The sequence below is a fragment of the Zalophus californianus genome, chromosome 11 (genome assembly GCF_009762305.2).
Source record: "Zalophus californianus isolate mZalCal1 chromosome 11, mZalCal1.pri.v2, whole genome shotgun sequence".
NCBI lineage: Eukaryota > Metazoa > Chordata > Mammalia > Carnivora > Otariidae > Zalophus > Zalophus californianus.
This window is the reverse complement of record NC_045605.1, coordinates 24,662,794-24,682,059: the sequence shown is the minus strand read 5'-3', so window position 1 is coordinate 24,682,059 and position 19,266 is coordinate 24,662,794. Positions and strand designations below refer to the sequence as shown.

Genomic DNA, 19,266 nt, shown 5'->3' with positions numbered 1-19,266 from the left:
CTGAACCAGATGTGTTTTCTCCAGCATTTGCATGTGGGATGGAAGATCATGGATTGCCATTTTGAAATATGGAAGGCACCTGTTTTCTAGTGATGAAATGGGGAGTGTTTGGCTTTCCGTATAGGATAACACAAGCTACCTTTTCACTCTCATTTTTTTTCCCAATTTCCCACCAGGAGCAGTTACCCATGACCCCCCTCAGGATTCCGTTCCTGTCAGTTCAGTCTCTCTTATCCCACCACCACCGCCTCCGAAAAACGTTGCCCGCCTGTTGGCGCTAGCATTAGCTGAGTCCGCGCAGCAAGCCTCAACTCAGTCACTGAAGAGACCAGGGACTTCCCAGGCTGCTTATTCACATTATGGAGACATAGCAGTGGCTGCTACCGAAGATAAACTGCCCAGTCCCTACTCTAGTGTTACTCTAGATAAAGCCTATTTCCAAACTGATAGGCCAGCAGAGGAGTTCCACCTCCAGCACAGTGTATCTGGGGACTGTGACCAGCCTAGTCCAGATCCAGCCGCCCCTGGGAATCTTCCCCATGCCAGTGCAACCGAAGCTGGGGAGCAGCTCCACCAGGCAGACTTCCCAGGGAGTTATCCATATCGAACCCATTTACCTGGGGACCCAGACAAGGCCAGAATCACTTCTGTTGCCTTAACGGACTCTAAGTCTGATGATCACCTAAGTTTCCCTGAAGACCAGTCCGGGAAGACCAGTATGCCAACTGTCTCCTTTATGGATCAGGACCAGGGTCAGCTTCATTTCTACAGTGGAGAGCAGCCTCCTTATCTTGGTGCAAGTATGGATAAACCCCATCATCACCCTTCAGAACTTGCAGACAAATCTCCCACACCTTCTAATTTGCCTCGGGACAAAAGCTACCCTCCTTCTGGGTCCCCTGAAGAGAATCCCAGCACGGCCACCATGGCTTACCTGACAACTGCTCTAGCAACAGCCGAGATGAGCACCAGGGAAGCCAGCTGGGATGTGGTTGAACAAGCCACCACAGCTGATTGCCCTGCTGTCACCCTTCAGCGCCCTCCGAGAACTAATCGTCCCCTCCCCCCACCTCCTTCCCAGAGATCAGCAGAGCCGCTGCCAGTCATGGGGCAGGTACAGGCAGCCACCAACATAGGACTAAATAATTCCCACAAGGTAAGAAGGGGAGGGAGTCAGGGAGATGAAATGTACTTTTTCCAAAGGTACATCACTTTTCAGCAGGGTGTGCTGCTATCTGTGAGTCAGATAGGACATTTATTTGAAGTCCTGTGGCAGGTTTCCGTGGAACATTTCCTGTCTGAGGTTGGACCTGCCTTTACCTTGATGCCGGTTTCTCTCTGAGAAAGGAGCAGTTACTCAGTGACTCTAGTTTATACCTGCTGTCTTCTTCCTAAAGCCTCTGGGTAGTTTCTTCATAGTAATATAAGGAGACCATGATCAAATAAGTCAAATTGGGCTTCAGGTGTCAGGGCTGCAGGTTGGTCCCCACCCACCCCCCCAACTCCATCACTGACTCAGTGTGACTTTGGGCAAGTCATTTAATCTACCCTCTGCCAATAATTCACATCTGCACGGTGAACGTGCTTTATTCTCAAGACATTTGAAAGACTTTCTGCCTTGCAGACTTTTTAGAAATGTAAGAGCTGACGGTGTTTTGGGTCATTATGTTATTTCCTTAGCCTAAACCAGCAGGTTGTTCTGTAGTCAAGCATCTGTTTTGATGAGAGAATGTTTGCAGAATGCTAAGATTTCTTTCTAACTTTCTCAAAGTTTAGAAAAGTGCCCCACATGCTTTGTGGTCACCTTGAACTCAAAGGACTTTGATATCTAGGCTTTAGTGGAGGATGCTATTTCTAGCAACTGCTTCTCAAGGATAGCCTATTTGCAGCCTTGCTGTGAGGATCATGTTTGACGTCAGTTGCTACAGACCAGGGTAGAGTAGAAGGTGGGGAGAGACAGTAACCGCTTGATTTGAATGGCCCTGAATCAGACCAGTGACTTCATTACCCTTCCCTAGATTTGGTGGGGCACACATATCTCACTACATATAGCCGTGAGTCACTTCACAAATCTCTCTAGCTAGAATCAACTCTCTTTGTTTAACAGAATGTTCTTGGTGTTGAGACCAAGCTAGACAGGTAGACTAGGTGTATATTTTTAAGCTTGACAGTACTTTAAACCTCCCATTTGGTCTGCATGCTGAGATAATGCCATAGGCAACCTCGTCTCACGTTTAAAGCCTGTCGTAAAGTAGAACAGTTCCCCAGAGATGGTCATGGCTGTCCTACCAGGTGGCAGCACGCAGACCACTTCCTGGTGGTGAGAGCAGACTGTCGTGTCCAGTGCAACCATGTGGCTTGGGGAGTTTCAAGCTGCTACCCAGATAGCCTCAATTCGTGGGTTACAGGTTGAATAGTGTTTGATTCCACAGAGGGGAGCATAGGAAACAAGCTCATGATATGATCGTCTTCCAATAGGTGCAAGTAGTCCCAGCTCCAGAGAGACCACCTGACCCCAGAGCCATGGATGACCCTGCACCCGTCCTGGGCAGTGATGGCGCAGTGGCCCAGTGTCCCATCTCTGGTCCTGCCCTCCAGCCAAGCCTTCCTGAAAAGGCGCGGGAAGGTGCCAGGGCCCCACCGTTGCCCCTGCGTGCCGACTCTGTCCTCCCTGTGTACTCATCCTGTGGCTTTCCTGCACCGGTTCCCCCGACCAGGACAATGGAGAGTAAAATGGCCACAGCCGTACACTCCAGCAGTGCGGACGCCCCCAGCAGTTCTGGCTATCATCCCTTTGCCACTGCTTCCTCAGCCTCTGTGGATGACGCTCTGCCTTTACCACTCTCCGTCCCACAACCTAAGCATGCTTCACAGAAAACGACTTATTCCACCTTTGCTAGGCCTGATGTCACCACTGAACCCTTTGGGCCAGAAAACTGTTTGCATTTCAATATGAATCCAAACTGCCAGTACCGTCCCCAGAGTGTGCCTCCACATCATAATAAATTGGAGCAACACCAGGTGTATGGTTCCAGATCAGAGCCACCAGCCTCCATGGGACCTCGTTATAACACATACGTGGCCCCGGGAAGAAATGCATCTGGACACCACGCCAAACCATGCAGCCGAGTTGAGTATGTATCTTCTTTGGGCTCCACAATGAGGAGTAGTTGTTACCCTGAAGATATTCCCCCGTACCCTACCATCCGGAGGGTACAGTCTCTCCATGCCCCTCCATCTTCCATGATTCGCTCTGTTCCCATTTCCCGGACGGAAGTTCCCCCAGATGATGAACCAGCCTACTGCCCAAGACCCCTGTACCAATATAAGCCATATCAGTCCTCACAGGCCCGCTCAGATTATCATGTCACTCAGCTTCAGCCTTACTTTGAGAATGGTCGGGTCCACTACCGGTATAGCCCATACTCCAGTTCTTCTAGTTCCTATTACAGTCCAGAAGGAGCCCTGTGTGACGTGGATGCCTACGGCACGGTACAGTTGAGGCCCCTTCACCGCCTACCCAATCGCGATTTTGCCTTCTACAATCCTAGGCTGCAAGGAAAGAACTTGTATAGTTATGCTGGTTTGCTCCCACGTCCCCGGGCCAACATGACTGGCTACTTCTCTGGTAATGACCATAATGTAGTCAACATGCCTCCAACTGCTGACGTAAAGCATACGTACACATCATGGGATCTTGAGGACATGGAAAAATACCGCATGCAATCCATCCGGAGAGAGAGCCGCGCTCGGCAGAAGGTGAAAGGTCCTGTTATGTCCCAGTATGATAACATGACCCCAGCCGTGCAGGATGACTTGGGTGGGATCTATGTCATCCACCTCCGTAGTAAATCAGATCCTGGGAAAACTGGACTTCTCTCGGTGGCAGAGGGAAAGGAGGGGCGGCATCCAGCCAAGGCCGTCAGTCCTGAGGGAGAGGACCGCTTTTATAGGAAGCATCCAGAGCCGGAGTTTGATAGAGCCCACCACCACGGAGGATATGGCAATGGACAGTCAGAGAAACCGACTCTCCCTCAGAAGCAAAGTAGCCTCAGGAACAGGAAGCTTCACGACATGGGTTGTAGTCTCCCTGAGCACAGGGCACATCAGGAAGCAAGCCATAGGCAGTTATGTGAATCAAAAAATGGGCCACCTTACCCACAAGGAGCTGGCCAGTTAGATTATGGGCCCAAAGGGATTCCAGACACTTCTGAGCCAGTCAGCTACCATAACTCTGGAGGGAAATATATTCCATCGGGGCAGGAGTCTCTCAGACTGAACCACAAAGAGGTGAGGCTCTCCAAAGAGCTGGAGAGGCCTCGGGCTAGGCAGCCTCCTGCCCCAGAGAAACACTCCAGAGACTGCTACAAGGAGGAGGAACACCTCTCCCAGTCGATAGTCCCACCCCCGAAACCAGAGAGGAGTCACAGCCTGAAACTCCATCATACTCAGAATGTGGAGAGGGACCCCAGTGTGCTGTACCAATACCAAACACATGGCAAGCGCCAGAGCAGTATGACTGTTGTGTCCCAGTATGATAACCTGGAAGGTTACCACTCCCCACCCCAGCACCAGCGAGGAGGCTTTGGAGGAGGAGCAATGGGGACCTATGTCGCCCCTGGCTTTCCCCACCCACAAAACAGGACATATGCTACAGCTTTGGGTCAGGGGGCCTTCCTGCCCACAGAGTTGTCTTTGCAGCACCCTGAAACACAGATTCATGCAGAATGAGCCCTGGAGCAATAGAGATGAAGCAGCCTCTGCTGGACAGTGGACTGTTCTATTTTTTTTCAGTAACCAAAAAGATTAAAAAAAAAAAGCTACAATCCCCCCGACCACATTAAAAAAAAAAAAAAACAAGAAAAATCACCATCTTTTTCCCCTTCCCTGCTTCATTACCATCTCTAGACTGTGATTTTTGTCATTAAAAGAAATCTGAATGATTGTAAAGCACTGTGTTGAAAACCTAGTGAAGAAATTTGTCACAGACCATACTTGCCATATGGGGCTAATTTGTCAGAGCCTGAGGACTGCTTTTAACTGAATTTGAATTTAACTTTGTCCTTCTTAGTATTTGCTACATAGCGCAGAGCAGTTTATGTCTAGTTCCTGGTAGGCTTTTGCATTTCTGTTGCATTTCTACTAACTTTCTCAGTAGCCATGCAGCTTGCCCAGGTCGACACTTGGTTTTTGTCACTCCGTTCTCCCTGACTTTGAAGGGTCTCATGCGTTAAATTAGAGTGGAGAATAACTTCTCCCTGATCCTTCAGATGAATCTCTCAGACAATTAGCACATTATAATTAAAAAAATATAAAGGATTGAAGACTTTAAGCATCCAATAAAGAGCCATCATAAAATGCCAGGCTGAACCTGGCATTTACATTTAGACCCAGGCTGAACCATGTTCTGTACATTCTTACTTCTTAGAGTCATTCCTTGCAGTTCAGTGGGCAGGCTGACGTCAACTGCAGAAGGGATTTCTAAAGTCAGAAGTAAAGAAACTTCTTAGGCAGAAGTCAGTGAACTTCGGTAGCACCATAAAACCCTGTCAGTGCTTCTAACGTGTTGCCTGCCTTCAGTTATTTTTTTCCTCAATAATATTTGGTAAATTGTAATCCTAGTGAAACATTTCACGCCATTTGTTCTAAAGCAACTTTTTTTCCCCCCAATTGGGGTGAAAAACAAAACCCAGCATGACTTGACTGGATAAATACCTATATTTATCATGATTACAAATTTACATATTGATTTCTGTTTCTGAACCAGAGTACAGGTTTCTTGGGAACTCTTCAGGTAGCTTTGAATTATTTGTTAGTAAACTGAAAGCCCCTGCAATAATTACACTCAGTGCACCGCTCCATCTCAGCAGTTGGAATCCCCGGCAGTGACCGTGTGCGTCCTAAGGGACCCTTGTGCCGTGCGCTCACAGTCTTACTGTAATTGCCATTTTTACACCAGCATTTCAGATCTAGTCCTTACAAGCCCGTGGACCTGTTACACATGTGGAATACCCTGGACTTCCTTTTGAAAGTCACGTTCCCGGCCAGACAGCCGTCTGACCTGACTCCACTCCGTCTTCTCAGCAGCCCCCCCTCCCGCCCCCCGACCACATCAGCACCAGACCGACCAGGCTGTCCTGTATTTACAAACGAGTTTAGATTGTCACTGCATTCCATAACTCTCAATAATACTTGAGTTTTATACATTCACATGTTTTAAAAGCTCAGTTTGTAGAAGACACTAGGAGAATTTCATTCCATTTACTGGATGATTGCTGCTCTGGCTTTTTAAAACTTGGAATTAACTTTTCTTTAGAGCAAAGGAAGAAATCTTTTAAGAGGCTAAATTCATGCTGCTATTATTGCTGTGAAGTTGTATAAAGATTAGGATTCATGCCAGTTTTTTTTTTATTTAAAAAGAAAATCATGTGATTGCATTTTAAGGGTTTATATTTAGAAAAAAATAAAGTTTTAAGAACACATTTATTTATATGTGGAAATACTCTATAAGATTTTCTTTTGTTTCCCCAGAGTTGATGAGAGGAATTCCTTCAGTAAAGATCATGGTAGCAGTCCGGACATACTGACCTGTGAAAGGTCTGTGGACATGTCTTTGCATGAAACATGCAAACCCAACGCACATAGAATCACAGTGTTAGGGAACCTGATAGGAGATTTCCTTTTAGCACACAAACACATGAGGTGCTATATACAGGAGTTTGATCTTTGGCGAATATGCAACTCTAACTTTTTTTTCTTTTTTAACCTTAACCATCTTTGTGTCAAGTAGGCAACCCATTGCCCCTCTGAAATCACACACGCCCCGTAAGTTCTCACCAGCAGCATGGAGCATAGAAAGGAGCCGGTATGAGGAGGAGGTACAGATGGCGTTAGTACTGAGAGGTCCAAAGGAAGCCGCTGAAGGAGTCCCATCCAGTTTTAATATTTGTGGATTTATTGTTATACACATTGTTCACTCCTGAACCTAAGTCTATTTTATGAATGCTAAGGTTAATTCCTCAAAACAATTACCTTATTCATGTCCTATGGGCTTAGAAATATCAGGTAAATATTTTGAATACAGAATAATGACCCAAATTACTGGTATAATTGTGAAACACCAACTTTAGGTAAAATCCAGAGTTGTTTCTTTTCTTGTATGTAGAGACAGCCTTAACTTCGGATTCAGTTTTTTAAGGGACTTTGCCTGTATCTTTCCCTTTCTAATCCTGGAGGGTAGAAATCGCACAACAGATCACTGTGAGCCAGGTGAACTCAGCACAGTTCACCTTGTGTGTGACTTCACAGACAGTAATGTTCAAATTATGATCAAGGAAATGGAGCTGCCTTATGCATTAAACCCATAATTTAATTCTGTTGGTATTTTTATAGCCATGTCTCCAGATTTTATTTTTTTGGCAAAACTCTAATGTCACAGTTTGGTTTGATTGAAACAAATATTCCCTGGATGTCTGGCCAGAGACTTTGCTAACAGCCCCAGAGGTGCCATTTTCTTATTTATTTCATCTGAGCCTTACTGCTTACTGTATTCAGTTTCCTTTTAAACATGCAAGTCCCCAGGATGGTCCCACGGATAGGGCCTACACATTTTTATAATGGCAAAGCATTTTTTTTAAAGTTAGGGTCAGGTTGAAAAATTCTAGGACTGACTCTGTCAAGCAGAGGGACCATCAGTATGAGTGGAGATAAAAGGGTTGATAACCACATTTGAAGCAGCAGTAGATGCATACATTGTAAATTGGAAATTTTCCCCTTGAGTTTAAAAAGGAGCCTGCAAAGTCCATATTATCTGTTCCCAGCCTTGTTTGTCAATCATCTATTCATTATGTTGGCAAAGTATCGTCTGAGCAGTGTGTGTAAGGAAATAATAATGAAAGCGAAAGTATGTCAGAAAGTTACTTCCAAATGGTTAGAGGCATGTGATTTTCAGTACTGTGTGTTACGGAAATGTCAGGAATGGTATATTTTAATGTCCGTGTGCACAGAGGGTCTTTTTTCCTTTTCTGATTAGTACTGTTAGTGTTCAAAGAATAAAAATGGTTGTTTTACAGTTTAGATTCTAAGGTAGCAAAACCTGATTTTTCAGCCATGATCTGCATGAGAGAAGCATCCTAGGAAGTCTTAGCTCATACTTTTGAGTTCTTAACTTTAATTTATATAGTGTTTTTTTATGTTTTAATATTTTTGTGAACTGGTGTAAATTGTTAATGCATATAAGCTTGTGTATTTTTGTAAATAGTTTTGTGATTTATTTCTTGACCCATATGTAAATATTTAGAGTCTCATTTCTTCAAAACTTATTTGAAGCTGAGTTGTGGGCTTGGGGTTTTGTTTGTTTCTTTGTTTTGGTTGGGGGAGGGGGGAGAGAAGAGATTTTGTACTCCAATAATCCAGATGGAGATATCTTGTGGTTTAAAGCAAATGTCCCACTGAAAGCAATTCAAATATCAACAAAATTATTTCAGGTTAAAACAGACTTCTTTGTGTATGTGTTTCCTTTTTACCCTAATTTGACTATAACAAAATGGGATAATCGGGGATATTCAAAAAGGTAAGTGTGTAACAGAGATTATTATACCAAACAGTGTATATTACTTGAGGGAAGGGGTTTAATGGCTCCTGTTTATATCTATTTGCCACAGTGGGGCCGGATTTTCCCCAGGTCAAAGAGGCTCTTTAGAACTGCAAAGACTTGTTGCTCTGTGCTGGACAGTGTAGACAGACTCGCACCACCTAGGGCTGCCCTAAGGAACCCACACCCGGCTTTGGTAACCTGACACCCAAGCTGCCAGTTTCCAGGAAACTGAATTGGCTTCCAAGCTCAGGATTCTCCACAAGGGAATTCTAAATAACAACCATATTTCTAAAGATTCCCTCAAAGCATCCCGGACATCCTGTTGACTTTTCAGAGAGAAATGATCAGAAAAGAGTCCTCTCCTACACTCTGTGGCAAGCCGGTTTGAGGTGAAACCCAGATAAAGAGAGTATTTCAGTGACACAAGTCCTGCACATAATCTAGCTGCCTGACGCGGGATCCAGAGTGCATTGCTGTGCCAAAGTTCTTCTCAAAAATACTTCATCAGCCAGGTTTTTTTTTTGAAGAAAAAAAAAACCCATGATATTCAGCTATTGAAATCTTAGATTTCCTATTGGGAGTCATAAATTACAAATCATTGGCCTTTTCCTTTTTGCCTGTAGTAGGAAAAGTTGCCTGGTTAGTACAGATGCCCCTGGTGAGCCAGCCATTTTCTACATACCTGCATAACACATTGCATACTATAAGCGAAGGTACAACCTCTGCTCTCAGGGAACATTCCAGACCTGAACACGTGTTTCCATGGAAGTGGTTTTGATGGGATTAAAGAAAAGACCTGTATGACATTTCCACTGGGTCTTCTTAATTTTCTGGGACTCTTTTTTTTTTTTTTTAAGATTTTATTTATTTATTTAACAGAGAGCGAGAGCAGGAACACAAGCAGGGGGAGTGGGAGAGGGAGAAGCAGGCTTCCCGCTGAGCAGGGAGCCCGATGTGGAGCTCGATCCCATGGGCCCTGGGATCATGACCTGAGCTGAAGGCAGACGCTTAACGACTGAGCCACCCAGGCACCCCAGGGACTTCCATTTCTTTACCAATAATTCCATCACCAAATTTCCTTCATACTGATGAAAATATAATACTTTTTAAAATGTGTATTTATCATTGAGGAATCAGTGGCAGATACATTGGTAGCATTTGAGATTTTAGTTATTTATGGTTCTATGGGAAAAGGCACACTCAAAGTACTTTTGACTCCCCCCATTGCCAGAAAACCGTGGGCATCTACAACCACCTAAACTAGGATATTCTGGTTGGTCGTGTTTCTCGCATAGTTGAGAGTGTAGGTCTTGAAAATCGCGAGGTTTAATTTTTATTTTAAATATTAAATAATATGTTTTAAACCACAAACTTTGCTACCGTTATACCTAAAGATTCATCACATATATATACAGATTACCGTAGTGTAGTGAACCCTTGGGGACATACTGAGATAAAAGGAGTGTTGGAGTGTTTCTTCTGTTCCAAGTGCTCTACACCACTCTCCTTTTATGGTCGTGCTTTTTTTTTTTTTTTTTCCTATATCTTTTTCTTTCTGCTGTCACTTCCTGCTGTCTAAAAACTACCTCTAACCTTCCTCTCCCTCTAACCATTCAAAATAAATAAGTTTGTCAAAATGGTGAGCAAAAGAAGTTCTGAACTGGGGCCGGGGAAGATTTGGACTTTGTGTCTCCTATTTTTCATTACTTGGAGTCTCTTGCTTTTTTTTCTCCTAAAAAAGTGCTCAAATAGCCAAGTTTCAGAAAGTGGGATATTATTGTATAAGATGTATACGATATTACTGTATTAGAAGGGAGAATGAAGCCAAGACTATGGGAGTTCTCCCTGCATGAGACGTTCTGTGAGAAATCTATACGATTAGACACGAGCATTTTCCCTGGTAATAACTGCAAAGTATTTCTGTGTGCGAGTGCCTAGACCTCTAGCATCCAGCATGAACTCCAGGGGGAAGGAAGAGAAGAGTGTCATGCACACAGACAGCTTCAGCTGTCCTCGAGTCATTCTATTAGTGTTTGTTTGTTTTCTTTTTTCATTTCCTAAAAACATTTTGAAAAGCATCCTGAGATTTCTCAGCCACTTGTTCATGTTTTAAACTGGACAAGTGATTCTTAAACTTAGAACCTATATAAAGCATCTGGAAAGCCAGTTTAACATTAGATTTCTTGAGCAACCACCAGATAGCCTGATTCAGCAGGTCTGGCCTGGACTCCAGAATCCACAGTTTTAGCATCCATTACGTGTGATTCTGGTCCAGAAGGATCAGTACTGATGTAGACAGTATCTTTAATAGCCTTCTCCAAAAGAGAAACCATTTTCTACTTCATTTAGCTTTACCACTTTTTCTCATTTGTACCTCGGTTCCCTATCACTTTAGTGACACTAGAACACAAATTTATCATTCATTTCCCTGTCCCCCATGGTTAAATACCGAGCCTAGATTCAATTATTTATAACAATGACACAAATTAGGACTAATTGAGCTGACAACATAGAAAACAATTCAACATTCTCTAAAACTAGTAAAAATAAAACTGATGACCACAGCATTTATTCCAATTATATACTGACATAGTTCTTTTGTGTGGGAAACATTTAGGCTGATTGGGAAGTATATATAGTTAGTGCATATTTACTATTCAGGTTGTCAATGTTTCAAACACTGTGTTCATGGAAAACAAATAACTCTTAGAACCAAGGGATGCGCTCTCCTTTCTCACCAGAATTTTACGAAAATTACTAGCACATAATTAGCTAATTTGGCTTTTAGTTTTAGGTATTTTTATCAATTGTGGGCAACAATATAGCAATGTTGTTAACAGCTAAGGACAACTAACACTATGCTTACTCTATTCTCGTGCCAGTCACAGCTGTAAGCATTTTACAGCTATCAACTCGTTTGTTCCTCCTAGCCCATCAGTTTGTGGATGAAGCCAAGACACAAGGTTGAACCCTTTGCCTGCTGTCAAAGATCTCATGAGTGGTGCAGCTGAAATTCAGACCCAGGCACTCTCGACGTGCGTTTATGCTCTCATAAAAGCAGACTTTGAAGTTAGGCAGTTGAAAATTCTAAAACCCTCGCTGAGCTGCTAAACGATTTCTGAAACTCTTACTAAGCCATGGCTTTCTCATCTCTGAAATGAGAATAGTGCTTACAGTTCTCGAGAGGGCTTGCGGGGAGAGCAGGTACCCAACAGCAGTTGTCCAGGATACTTACTGTGAAGTGGGGCAAGACCTTAACACAGCTACAGGAAAGGGGGGTCGATTATGCGTATATAACTATCATCGAAAATTTAATGATACAATTCAACTGAGTCAAAAACTGGAAGGTTTCACATAGTTGACAGACATCGTTCAGGAAGAGTCTTGGTGAGTAGATACGCAAGACATAAGGCATTGGTTAAAACCAAACTTCACGGTGAGGTTTGGAGCATGGCATGGTGGTGAAGAAAGGCCTTGTTTTTTGAAAATATTTTGCAGTCACTCAGTGGAGACCTTTATGTAGATAGCACTGACAATTACAGAATCACGTCGACCTTCTGCATTAGAGCTATGTCCTCTCCATGTCATTCCATTAAATCCGATAGCTCTGCAGTTCAGGGACATGGTCTCGGGAACACTTGTGAACCGTGCCTTCTTGCCAGTGCAGTTACTCTCCATGGGCTTCACGATATTGTACCGCCCCGACTGCCTGCGGGCCCAGGACGACACACAGCGGCAGAACAGAAGCAGCCCTCCGCTTTGATGCACAAGAAGAGTAGCAGAATATGGCATTTTACAAGAGTTGCTAAAGAGAGGTGGCTTTGACCGTCTCTCAAGTTTTGAATGGTAATACCTGGTAAATAATGAAGGGCCTTCCCCTTGTTCTTAAACATATACACATTTTTCTGATTCAACATGTGTTAAAATGGCCAGCCAGAGAAGAGAGTGATTGGACTGATAGTAACTAATGGATCTAACAATTTATTGATCAATTATCAGGTACCGGGCTATTCTAAGGTTTTTTTCTTATGTATATTAATATAACTCATTCTTCCTAACAATTATGTGAAGTAGCATTATTACTTTTATTGCCACTTCACGATGAAACTGAGGCCCAGAAAGTTTAAGTAATGCGCCTGAGTTCATACCTCTGCGGGTTTTTTGTTGGTTTTTTGAAAGAGCCCAGGATGGGGGGGTGGGCAGAGGGAGAGAGAGAATCTTAAGCAGATTCCCTGCTGAATGTGGAGCCCAAGGTGGGGCTCAATCTCACGACCTGAGATCGTGACCTGAGATGAGATCAAGAGTCAGACGCTTAACCGATGGACCACCGCCCCCCAAGGCACCCTTGAGCCTGTAATTTTTATCACTGTGCTATGTTACCTGCTCAAAGTGGATCTTCAAAGATTATGGACACCCTGACACAGAAGTGCTGAAGACACCATGCTATTAATTTGCAGGGAAATCAACTCCTCCCTATCAGGCTAGGCTAGGCTTATGCTGTAGTAACATCACCAAAATCTCAGTACCTTAGCACAAAAACAGGTGTATTTCCTGCTCAAGCAAAATCGGCCAAAGGTCCAGGTGACTCTCCAGGTGACTCTCCTCTGTGTGGCCGTGCAGCCCTTCGGAGTGAGGGCGCTTCCCCATCCCTTAGCTACATCATCTGAAACATATTCCTAGGAAGCGGCAGCAGGGGAGGAGAGCACCACAGGGTCTTGTACAAGTAGTTAAAATGTGGCCCAGAAGTAACTCGGGTTGTTCCAGCCCAGAGCTCATGAGCCAGAACTCGTTTCAAAGCCCTGCCCCAAACACAGGGAAGGAGGCAAGTTCAAGACAGTCTGCCATGGGCCTGGAAGGAGAGCCCAGCAGGGAAGCAGTAAGCAGCACAGCGTGTGCCACACCCGGGCTCACCCCTCCGACTCGCCCATCGCCTTGATTACAGACAACCGTATGGTAGTATGGGAAATACCACTATGGTTACAAGCCCCCGATACAGGTTCAGGGAAATAACAGTTCTTTTTTTTTTTTTTTTTTTTAAGATTTTATTTATTTATTAGAGAGAAGGAGAGAGAGAGAGAGCGCATGAGAGGGGGGAGGGTCAGAGGGAGAAGCTGACTCCCTGCTGAGCAGGGAGACCGATGTGGGACTCGATCCCGGGGCTCCAGGATCATGACCTGAGCCGAAGGCAGTTGCTTAACCAACTGAGCCACCAGGCGCCCCGGGAATAACAGTTCTTTGGACAAAAGAAATTGAGGGGCAGTGTAGGGCCGGCAGGTCTCTTGGTGAGGTGTCACTTTTGGCGGTCCCAAAATGGTAGCAAGACGTTGGCCCTGCACCCACAGGTTTCTGGTCACAGATTGGAGAAGAGCTTCTGTAAGTGAAGAGATGGTGTGTCCTGCTCCAGTCCCAGAGAAATGGAGGAAGGCTCACCGAGGGGCCCTGGTGCTCCGTGAATACTGTTTGAGAGGCAGATACAGCCATCCTCCCTCTGCTCTGTCACTGACCTCACTGGCCTCCTCCTCCTCCCACAAACGTGCCAAGTCCACCTCCATCTCAGACCAACATTCCTCCCCCAGGAACGCACAGGTGCCAGGTATTTATGAGGCTTGCTCTGTCATTTTAAGTCTTTGACCAGATGTCACCACCTTGGAAAAGACTTCCCTAGACCACCCTTTCTAAAACAGCATGCCCACTTATTCTCAGTCTACTCACTCTGCTTTCCCGTGTTACCAAGTGATAGCCTCCTCCAGAGTGTGAACTCCAAGAGCACAAGGACTCTGTCTTGTCCACTGTTAGATCCTGGTGCCTGAAAGAGTGCCACAGCCATAATGTGCATCCATGTTTGTTGAACGGATGTACCGATGGGTCTCTGTTTTCCACAATAATGCAGTGGAGGGCGGGTACTCAGAAACCCTTCGTTTGGGTACCGGAAGAGAACAGATCGTCTTTCTTCAGCAGCAGAATGGACCCAACACCACTTGTCTGGTGGACTTTCATATGCTACAAGCAGGTTTGCACTAGCGGTGTTGCTCCATGGTCCCAAAAGGGAAGCAAGGAGGCTTAGATGATCTCAAAATGCCAGGGTGACTAGACTCTAGGACGAGAACTAATCAGAAAATCTCTCTAAAGGAGGTCAGTTTTGCAAGTTGTTTGGAAAGTCAGGAAGCAGGTCACCTGGAGGAGAAGAAGGGAGATGTTCTGAGTGTCCAGGAGGGCTTGCTTCCTACACTCCCATCTGTCCTACAAAGCACCTCAGGGTGGGGGCCCGAGAAGATGTAATGAACCCAGGTCGTGGCAACTTTGGAAGAGAGGGGAAAACTGAGGCTTGGATAGTTTTCCACAGACCTCTATAGTAACCTGTGTACCAAGGTAGAATCTAGGGAAACATAAATGAGTTAGTTCCTGAACGAGATCCTTCTCTAAGCTACATGAATTTGAAGGGAATAACTAAAACATCTCGCGATGTTCCTGAGACCCTGCAGGATGAAGTTACTGGGAGTCTTGAGCCTTGGAAGACTCAAGAACTCTTCGAGAGTTAATTGCCATGGACTCTGGATTTCACTGTTGCCTGGCTCCTCCTGATCTAGAAGCTACCCCTTCCCTTGGTGGTCCTCTCGATGCCACCTGGCAAGGTTTTTTTACACTGGTTATGGTGGGAAATGGTTTTCTTCCTACCAGAGCTTATGATTATTAGGGTGCCAAAGGCTATCTTGACTTTTTGGTTTTTATGGTCCTTTTCTTTAAAAAAAACAGAAACAAAAACAAAACCTAAAACATGGAGGAGGAGCTTCCTTGGTGCTAGGCAAAAGCACCCAATGTTGGACTCAGAAAGTACTTTGCTACAGTAGTAACAAACGAGTTTTCCAGGAGAGAGTACTGATGGCGTCACCGTTCTACTTCAAGGTCATCTTGGCTCTCTGGGATGTTTCCACCTTATACAAATGGGCACCTTTTGTCCCCTATCTTAGCTAATGTGATGTTTGTCCAAAGACCTCCTTATTGTTCAGGAAGGTCCCTGATCACCTGCCCTGGCTCCTCCTGAGCTCCTCAGCAACATGTTCAGTGAACCCGTAACCCACCAGTACGGAGAAAGAGGGGCAACTTGGTGCGGGGAGGCAACAAGCATGTGAGTCAGCCCAAGTGTGTGCACACCTCTCAGAAGAAAACCGTTTACACTTGTTCTCATCGACCCTAAATAGTGGAAGCAATCAGAAATGGATCACCATCCAGCAAGGATGTTGTATGAGGGATGGAAACATTAGGTGGGTAATCAGAGCAAACCTTTGAAGCCCTTCCCAACCCGGAGGCTGTGTGGTACCTGTGAAGTCCTAAGGATTGGGGGCCAATGCCACCTGGAGGTCATTCGGGGCTTTTGGCTCTGCTCCCCGGTGAGCTCACTGCTCTCTCTGCCCGGGGTGCTCTTCCGCCCCACCCCCTGTGTGGCGTCTGCCCCCTCAAAGACTTCCAGTAGCCCTTAGATCCAAACTATTCACTCTGGCCTATATGATCTGGTTTTCTGACTTTGCCCTGATCTCCTTCTCTCTCTCTCTCAATACAATTAGACACTGACCTCTTTTAAAATTCCTGCCCCGGGTTCCTTGTATACGCTCTTCTCTCTGCCTAGAATGCTCTTGGAATGGGAAGTCACTTCTCTTCCCTGAGCATTCACTGCATCGAGAGGCCTTCCTTAATGGTCAATTTGAGGTACCTGCTTGATCATGTCACCGTCTTAATACTCTAAATAGCACGTATCACTTGGAAATTATTTGTAATTACTGGTTTATCTATTAATTGTCTGTCTCTTCACTAATTTGTAAGCTCCAAGAGCACTTTGCCCATGGTATGTACTTGTTGAATGAACAGACGGACGAATGAACGATGTTTAAGAAAGAAGGGGGTCACGGAAACAACAATTTCAGAGCACTTTGTTATTTTGCCCACACTCAGACCCCCAGGAGAAGACCGTCCTTTGTAACCACAAGGGTTCTCTTCCCGCGCAGTTGGGCCTCCACATGCTTACTGCCCAGAAATTGAAGCAGCCACCAGATGGTGCTGTTGACACACTTTTCATTGGCAAGTGTTCCGTTTCTCGGCAGGGTCCTCCCCACCTGATTCAACAGCGCTGCTTTCTTCGGCATTGCCTTCCTCCCCCCGCCCCCCTTCCTCCCCCGTTTACAAGAGCAGTTTAAGGGCAGTGGCCTGCAGCAAATGCTGGGAGCTGAGGGGAGAAGCTGCTGCTTTGGAACCAGCGCTGAAAAGGGAAGGGAAAGATCTGAAGGGCGCTCACAGGACTTCGATAAAAACGTCATCTGTCTGGAGAACTCTCGTGGGGGCTTGCTTTCACTGTGAGATTCCACACTTTCAAAGGATGAGTTTATGATTTTAAGTTTTCAAATACTGTTTACTGGTATTTTTCAGGAAATGGCATAAACCGTTGCGTAGAGCCCGGCGTCTCTGTTGCCAAAGCTGGATGCTCGCCAGAATTCCCTGTGGACCTTTTTTTTAAAATACAAATTTCTACACGCTGCTAAATTACATGTCTCTTTGATGGCCAGAGAAGTTGTGGTTTGTTCGTTTGTTTTTGTCTTCTGTGGCAAATCTAGCTGTTGAGAAGTCTGATGTCCGAGTCTTTATATGTGAACTGTTTTCCTCTTTGGAAACTTTTATGATCTCCTTTTTCTTGGTTTTCTGAATTTTAATGATGATGTATCTTGGTGGGGGTCTTTTAAAACTAATTCTGCTGGGCATTCCGTGGCCCTTTCAAATAGGAAATACATGGTCTTCAGTTCTGAGGTTCTAAAACATTTTCTTTAAATTTTCTTCTCAGTTATTTTCCCAACACTTGCTATTTGGATGTTGGAACTTCTGAGTTGATCTTTGATTTGATTTCTCTTCTCTTTTCTCTTCTATTGTCCATCTGTGACCTTCTGTTTACTTTGTGGGACATTGACTCATTTAAAAATGAATCCCTACAATGAATTTTTATACTTCTATATTTTTTATTTCCAACAGTTCTTTCCTATTCTCTGAGTGTTCTCCTCATTTATATCTTTTTGTTCTTATTAGTGGATCCAGGCAGGACCTAGGTCTCTAAAATATTAAATGAGTTTTTATTATTTTTCTTCTGTCCCCTCCATTTCTTTTCTCCCTTAATTTTCTCTCATCTGTTTATTTTTGTTTCTGTCCCTTACATTAGAAATTTTCCTCATGTCTCTGGCCATCAGCGGTTCCTAGTTCAAATCTGAATGAACCGTGCACACGCACCTGGGCACACCCATGCTGACTGGAGGGGCTGTTGAGGAGGCAAGCCTAACTGGCTAGTGCAGCAATGCAATTGGCAGAATGCTGGCCCCCCAAAAATGGCTGCGCTCTAACCCCTGGCACTTATGATTGTGTTAGGTTACATAGCAAAGGGGAATTAAACGTTGCAAATCAGCCGATCCTAAGATAGATTCTCTGTGGCCCCAGTATAATCACAAGAATCCTTAGAGTGGAAGATGGGGCAGCAGGAGAGAGTTGGGGGAAGAGATGTGGCAACCAGACTGGAGTGATGCCATGTGAGGACTCAACTCACATGGCAAGAAAATGGAAAAGGCAAGGAAATGGATTCTCCCCTCGAGCCTCCAGAAAGGAAGACACCCCTCTTGACAGCTTGATTGCAGCCCAATGAGACTCCTGTAAGACTTCTTAACTTTAGAACTGCAAGACAATAACTATGTTTTTGAAGCCACTAAGTTTTTGATAATTTGTTACAGCAGCTTCAGAAAATGGATATGAAGACTCACAAATGTTACAGCTAAGGAAGCTGGGAGAGTCAAAATAGTCAGGAAAATGTTTTTGAGACCTTGCCATAGTGGGAGGAGCAAGAGGTCTCCGGAATTCAGCTCAATTCATGGTGCCTGCTATGTCCATCTGGAGAATTCTGCTGTCTTCTCAATAGCCCCGAGGACATCCACTTGGACAGGAATTTGGGGCTTTCTAGTTAACCCTGAACACACCTAACTTCTTTTTCTTTTAAGATTTTATTTATTATTTATTTGAGAGACAGACAGACAGACATCGTGAGAGAGAGCACAAGCAGGGAGGAGAAGGAGAAGCAGGCTCCCTGGTGTAGGACTTGATCCCAGGACCCTGGGATCATGACCTGAGCCAAAGGCCACCGCTTAACCGACTGAGCCACCCAGGCGCCCCCTAACTTCTTTTTCCAATATTTTCTTATCATGATTTACCTCAGGTCTCCCCTACCTATGAAGGAGAAAGCGAGGACATTTCAGAATCGACATATGCGCTGTCTCCTTAACTGTTTATACTAGTTTGGGTGGCGATACGGCCACCTGACTTGAGATACTGAACAGTGGTCAAGCCCAGCTAGATTGGGACCAAGAACCATGTCATGTGGCTCATCTTTTCACTCTCTTAATAATACCTTTTGAGGACCTGAAACTAATTAACTAATTAATTAATTCTCTTAGTTTTTGTTTAGTTGAAGATGTTTTCATTTCACCTTCATTCTTTTTTTTTTTTAAAGATTTATTTATTTATTCTAGAGAGCGAGAGCTCACACACGAACAGCGGGGAGGGGCAGAGGGAGAGGAAGAGAGAATCCTCAAGTAGACTCTGAGCTGAGTGTAGAGCCTGACACGGGGCTCGATCTCACAACCCTGAGCTCA

General features: G+C 44.8%; 1 protein-coding gene across 7 annotated transcripts in view; it reads left to right on the top strand.

Moving 5' to 3' along the window:
• ARHGAP32 (Rho GTPase activating protein 32) overlaps positions 1–8,497 on the top strand; it is a 322,139-nt gene extending 313,642 nt beyond the window's left edge. For 4 of the 7 annotated variants that reach the window (XM_027578842.2, XM_027578845.2, XM_027578847.2 and 1 more), the window contains 2 exons: positions 177–1,156; positions 2,479–8,497. In XM_027578842.2, coding sequence (XP_027434643.1) covers positions 177–1,156; positions 2,479–4,731 — 3,233 coding nt within the window. In that variant the 3' untranslated portion in view covers positions 4,732–8,497. The remainder of the gene's footprint in view (positions 1–176; positions 1,157–2,478) is intronic. The other 3 variants (XM_027578844.2, XM_027578843.1, XM_027578846.1) reach the window with 1 other exon arrangement.
• The last annotated feature ends 10,769 nt before the right edge of the window (positions 8,498–19,266 follow it).